Raw genomic sequence first — 6,185 nt, 5'->3', positions numbered from 1 at the left:
TAAACAGAGGGCTTTAACGTTAGTAAAAAAAACATGCACATGCCAAGGAACGGAATGCAACGACTGCAACTTCTTGGTGGAGGGGGAGGTGCAAACATCTGGGGTCCTTCGGGGTTCAGCTCTGTGCCACTCCACGGCCACAAGAGAACACGCCTCGGCTGGCCCGCGGACGACACACATGGCCACGAGCTGTGTGTCCCTGGCCAGGCCCAGAGCGGCTGACGCGCACCTGGGAGCAAGAGGGGTCGAGGGCTGGCAGAGCTGCCAAGCTGGGCGTACATCTGCCAGTCCCGATGTATGACTTGTCATTTCAAGCCACTGAGTTTGCGAAGAGTTATCTGGAAAAGGCAAATCAACACATCACCCCATTTCTCCCCCAATTTCCTATGCCAGGGCTGTGCATGGAGAACACATAGTCAGCAGATACTTCATCAACTTTACAGGTATTTATTGAGCTTCTACTATGTTGCAGACAGTGTACTGAGACCAAGGGGATACAAGGGTGACAGAGACGGGCTTGATTCCCACCTTCAGGGAGCACTTCGAATTATTTTTGTGATGAGTCCTACGAAGGAAATTCCTAGGAAGGCAGAATGGTGGGTGAGTGGAATTCCACGGTGTCCGCAGAGAAATGAGCCCAGAGGCACAGACTAGAGAGGCTAGAAAAAGCTGCCTGTGCAGGTGGGAGGGAACACCAAGTAACAAGAGTGGCACACGGATCAGTGGAGGAGTAATGAGCTACTCAATAGGCAAGTTTCCACATGGCAAAAAGTAAAACTGGGTTCTCACCTCAGACTACACACACCACACACAGACACACAGACACACACACACACACATCAATCAATTCCACATGGGCTGAAGACACATGTATTCATCAAGGGAGATTGTCTTCATGGCTCTGGAGTAGGGAGACTTCATAAACAAGACCAAGACACTCAACCATAAAGGAGAAGATGGGTCAATTTTACTACATAATTAAAAACTGTAAGATAAAAGCTACTCTAAATAGAGTTTAGACAGCTGGTAGGGATTGAGAGGAAATATCTGCAACACGTAACAAAGAATGAACAGCCAGAGACAAAGAAGCCCACATCAACAAGGGAAGGATAACCAAGTAGAAACACGGGGGAGGGGGTGCGCAGGTCAGTCACCAGCTGGCAGACTAGCCATCACACTTAACACATGCTGGAGGCCCAACCACCGCTGCTGGCGTCACCCTGATTTAGGGTGAAGTCCATCACCGTTTCTGAGGCTCACTTAGGATCTGAACACGATGGCCCCACCTCCACCCCAGGTGACTTTATGGGGATGTCTCCTGAGACGTTGCCATTTAACACGAGAAACAAGAGCCCGACACAGGGATACTTATTTCTGTGGTAAACCTCAAATTTAACAAAATGTGCCCTCACGAACACTGGCTTGAGGGCCAACCCTGGAGGCCCACAGCTGAGCTGCTGGGCATGGTGCCCCTGCTGCGACGACTCGGGCTACGATCCGAACATGGGTGGACGGAACCCGCATTTCATTCTCACGACACAGATGGGTTCAAACAAAATACTATTTTTTAAAAAGGTGCACTCTTGAAGAAAATTTTAATTAAAAAAAAATGAAAAGAAAACCCAAACAGTGCCTAAATCTTTATTTTTCATAACCTACATTTTTTCAAATTAGACAGTTTTACACTGAATGACACAAAGGAAACTTAAATTACCAATAGTTTACACATAAGCTTGATTCCAGTCTTAATGAAAAGAAATAGAACAGAAACAAAAGCCCTGGCGAGGCGTCCGCGTCACTGCCCTCCTGCGAGCTGGTGCCGTGGCCGCTCCTTCAGGCCGATTGTCCGCCGCTCCCCGCGGACGCAGATGCAGACACGGGTTGTACCTGCCCCCGAGGCCCGCGAGGCCCCAGACTGGCCTCCACACGGCACCGTGGTGGCCCTGACCACGTGGCAACTTGACAGGTTTCTTGCCACCACTAGTGACAACCAGTGATGCAGTTACAAGAGGGCCTGATCAGAAACATGATGACACGGACTCTTAAAAATCAACGACTCTTCTTGAATTCATGTCTGGTGAAACGGGGCTGGGTTCTCATTCTTATCTCTCCAAATGACAAGTATCATCACACAATTGTCCAAGTTAAAATGCCATTTGTGATGCTGTGTCTCTGACTCTGTACCTTGAGGTACTGCCAGGGGAAAGGAAAGAGTTATATTTTACACGGACGAAGCCAGACACCAGCTGTGCATGGCGGGGCTGCCCGTGGGCTGGCGCCACAGCTTCCCACTGTGCACCCCCTGTGCTTTTCTGTGAGTGGAAAACCTCAGGAATATCAGAAAGGTGGAGGTTGGGGGACATTATATAGCTCTTTGGCATATCGCCCTTGCTTAATTAAAAAAAATGCTATAAAAATCACATCAGAGTGAAGTCTTAACTCGGCTGCGGGAGCATAGGCCTCATGTGCCCAGCCGGCCATGCCACCTGGCTGGGCCCGGCTGCTGTCACAGTCACCTTCATCCCAGCTGCACGCACAGCTCCACCCTGGTCACACAAAGGGCGGACAGCACAGCTGGCCCCCCACACCTGCCTCCAGGGAAAGGATCTGCCACTATTAAAAACCAGTGTCTGGGCTGCACAGGGTTTGGGATTCGGGGATGGTGCTGACAGCATCGCTCCCTCCTCCAGCAGAGACCGCCATGTCATGGGATCCCGGGGGCTCAGAGCTGGCCTTTCCAGCTCTTTCTACAGTACTCATTAGTTTGGGTGTAAGAGGTCAATTATTTCTGATTTTTTCAGTCAGCAATTTCAAAACTACAAAGAAATTAATTCCCCTGTTCCTTTTAACAGGCATTTGCAAATAGGAGCGCTGTGTGGGTGTCTAGGTATTTGAATAAAGACGCTGCTCTGAAGGAGATGGGCTTGTTTTCCTCTGGCAGGCAGATCATGCCTATTAGCTATTTGTAATTTTAAGTAGATTATTTTTTACTTTCACTTGAAGACCCTGCCAGTTTCCACTTTCCAGATTATACCTCAAAAACCCTTTCAACATTAGCTGTGATTAGTACATACTTACATATGTTTAAGAAGAGCATGAAAATATTCGAACATTTTAGTAAAACTTTCCATCTCCCTTTCACAGCAGCAAAGAGGCAGAATCAGTTCAGCACACCAGTATAAGAGAAAAAGAAAAAACCTCAACAAATTAAAATAATACTCAAACCACAACACTGAGTTTATCTACATCCAGGTCAATAGCAACATTTATAATATATCAATTTTTATCAGCTTTTTCTCTTTAGGGTACCTTTTTAATATGTTCTGATTATTTACAACTGTACAAGCAAAGCACACACGCCCAAGTGCACATATTTAATACAGTATCGACTATTTGCATTTACAGGATTTTTCAACAGTCTGAAAAAAGATCAACTGTGTAAGATCTTCCAGGTAAATTACAAACATGACTGCTCGCTCTTCCTACAGTGCTTACCCAGTAACACCGTGACAGCAGACCCCACTCACGCCAACACAGGCCGGTCTCAGGAACTCTAAGCTGTCATATACAAAAGTTAAGGCAAAGTCATTTTCAAGTTTAAATAAAATTCAAGTCTTTAAATATTGGATGGAAATAATCTCTTTTTTAAAAAGAAAAAACCTTAGTCTTGTTAAATAACATTTTGTGGAATAAACTGTATGGTTACATTTAGCAGGAAATATTCTTATTTTAATGTCTGCTGCTTAGAATACTTAAAGAAAAAATTTAGGCATTTTAAAACAAAATAATTTATGTTTATTATCAACTGCTAGCTTTAGTGCATGCGTGTTCTTGGAGAGCAGCACTTAGAGAAGGGATCACAGACCCTGTCTTGGAGGTAAAGAGAGAGGAACTTGGATCCTCCAACACCAGAGGGCACCACAAACACCTTCTCCCACGATCTGTGTGCCGTGTGCAGAGGTTCGGAAAGGCACCCCAGGAGGGGTAAGGTGGGGCAGACTGGGGCAGACGAGGGAGCCGGGCTCCATGTCCTCCCCACCTGCTCTCGGGAGCAAAACATCAGGGTACAATTTCGTGGTAACATGACAATGGGCAACAAAGTTTATGTTCCATTTAAGTTCTATTCACAATGTGCTTTGAGTTTATCTTACATAACAGCCACTTGAGACTGGAGTGAGGAGCTGGTTACTTGCTGGCAGGACATCAGGACTCTCGGTGCTCTGCAGGGTTACTCTGCCCAGTGGACCAAAAATGGGCTCTACTTAAAAAATGCTAGAACCACTTGTTAGGCTTCTGAATGAAAGGACAACTCCCAGGCCAGCGTGTGGCGCCATTGGACCCCGTCCCTTCCCCAGGATACACCCACAGCATCGCCTCATGCCCTCAATTCCACGGTCCTCAGCCTCACCCGGCAGTCTGGACATCTCAGAGATACACACTTGCTAACCAGTTATTTTAAAAAATGAAGTAGCATAGTTCCGCTTAATTTAGAAAAACTCACTATATATATATATAGCTTGCATTCATAGCCACATGGAGGCTTAATAAAAAATATCAATTTGTTAGGATAAATGCATTTTCTATCCTGAAAAAAATCAGACTTATGCATCACCTCCAGTTAAGCACCAACCTAAAATAAGGTTTATATTAATTAAATCCTGAAAAATAGATTTTTTTCAAGAGGGGGGAAATCCGACTCATAGAAGAAAAATAACTTGCAGGCACCTTGTAGGCCTCATCTACACTGCAAGCTCCTAACCAGCGGCTCACTCACATCCCGAGCAGGACAGTGCTTAGTTGTGGCGACCTCAGCTCCTTGAAGCCCTCCCAGACCTCGGCGCTCACTGAGGGGACCTGGGTGGGGGGCTCTGTTCTCTGTGCAGACGCCGCCCCGAGGCTGGGGGAGAGGGCCGGCGGCCTGGCGGTCTCCTCTGGTCTTTGGGTGGTCCTGGGCTGGACTTGGGGGCAGAGGGCTCTCTCTCCGCGAGCTTCTTTTCTTCCTTCCCACAACCAACAGTGTTTGGCTTTTGTTCTTTCTGGGGCTGCAATGGGGAAGATGGTGGCTCTCTATTCGTCCTCTGACAAATCTCTGCGTAGCTGGGTTTTCGCAATTCCTGGGAAACAGACACAGCTCTGGGATTATATGACAACATGCGAAAATAAGGTTCACTTGAGGTAGACGTAAAAAAAGGTTTCAACTGTAACCACATTCAAAATTATTTTAAATAAAGAATTCCTACATTTTAACAACTGAGGTTCCCCTGCAGCACAACTTTCCCTCCAAGATACTCTAGAAATATATTGTAAAAATGGTTAAAACTAGAAAAGGCATGGAGATGAAAAGTGCCGACTGAACTCTTTCCAGCCTCTGGCCTGTAATCACTTCTGAGCCACATACGAGCCTGAAAGGCGGCAGACAGCAGACACCCTAGAAAAACACAGAAGCAGCATCTGCTCTCCCTGCCAGACAATCTGCCTCGGCACAGAGCAGGTCTCCTGGACCCAGGAAGAGGTCCGGCTGTCACTTATGGGTGACCTTCAACAGCTGTCTCTGCAAAGCATTTGTACACACTGCAAACTACAGAGGGCTGGAGGTGTGGTTGCAGGAAAGTCAGAGGTAACAACAACAAAAAAGTAGGGTTTTCAGGTAAGTGGAAGCATGAAGGCTAAATGACAGATGAGAACATTTAGAAGTCTGTCACCTCCATCAACCATTTGTAACTTAAAAATAATTTAAAAAAAATAATTTTAACCTATAAAAAAGTTTTCTTTAAAGATTCAACCTAGCAGACAATAAAGGGTTTAACTCCCAAATCTAAACGATAAAGGCCCACCCAAGATCAAACTAGGGACAACACAAATCAGAATTTAAAAAGCTGGACTGAGCACCCAGGGGAGGAGAGAGGAAGAGGAGCTGGCGGTAGGCCTGTGTGGACCCGGGCGGGGTGGGAGGTGGGCGTCCCTCTGATCCGCCCTTGGACCACCCTAAGTCCTAGGGGCACAGGAACTGGAAGCTGTGGCTCCTCGGGCGACAGCCTCACTCTACTGACCCTGAACAAGATGACCCATGGCTGCAGGGACAACGAACAGCCAGATCGGTTAGTTACAATCATTAGCAAATGCCCAGGGTACCCTGCACAGAAAGCGAGCTCAGTGTGCACACAGGCGGCCACCGCTCCAGGGAG

At 46.9% G+C, this 6,185-nt stretch overlaps 1 protein-coding gene across 4 annotated transcripts in view; it reads right to left on the bottom strand.

Annotated features, from left to right (window-relative positions):
- Positions 1-1,625: 1,625 nt before the first annotated feature.
- LARP4B (La ribonucleoprotein 4B) overlaps positions 1,626-6,185 on the bottom strand; it is an 88,297-nt gene continuing 83,737 nt past the window's right edge. For 3 of the 4 annotated variants that reach the window (XM_049705671.1, XM_049705670.1, XM_049705672.1), the window contains one exon: positions 1,626-5,114. In XM_049705671.1, the coding sequence (XP_049561628.1) occupies positions 4,842-5,114 (273 nt within the window). In that variant the 3' untranslated portion in view covers positions 1,626-4,841. The remainder of the gene's footprint in view (positions 5,115-6,185) is intronic. The other variant, XR_007475413.1, reaches the window with a different exon arrangement.

This window comes from Orcinus orca, chromosome 2 (assembly GCF_937001465.1).
Source record: "Orcinus orca chromosome 2, mOrcOrc1.1, whole genome shotgun sequence".
Taxonomy (NCBI): domain Eukaryota; kingdom Metazoa; phylum Chordata; class Mammalia; order Artiodactyla; family Delphinidae; genus Orcinus; species Orcinus orca.
The sequence above is the reverse complement of the archived record's forward strand: the minus strand, read 5'-3'. Positions and strand labels throughout refer to the sequence as shown.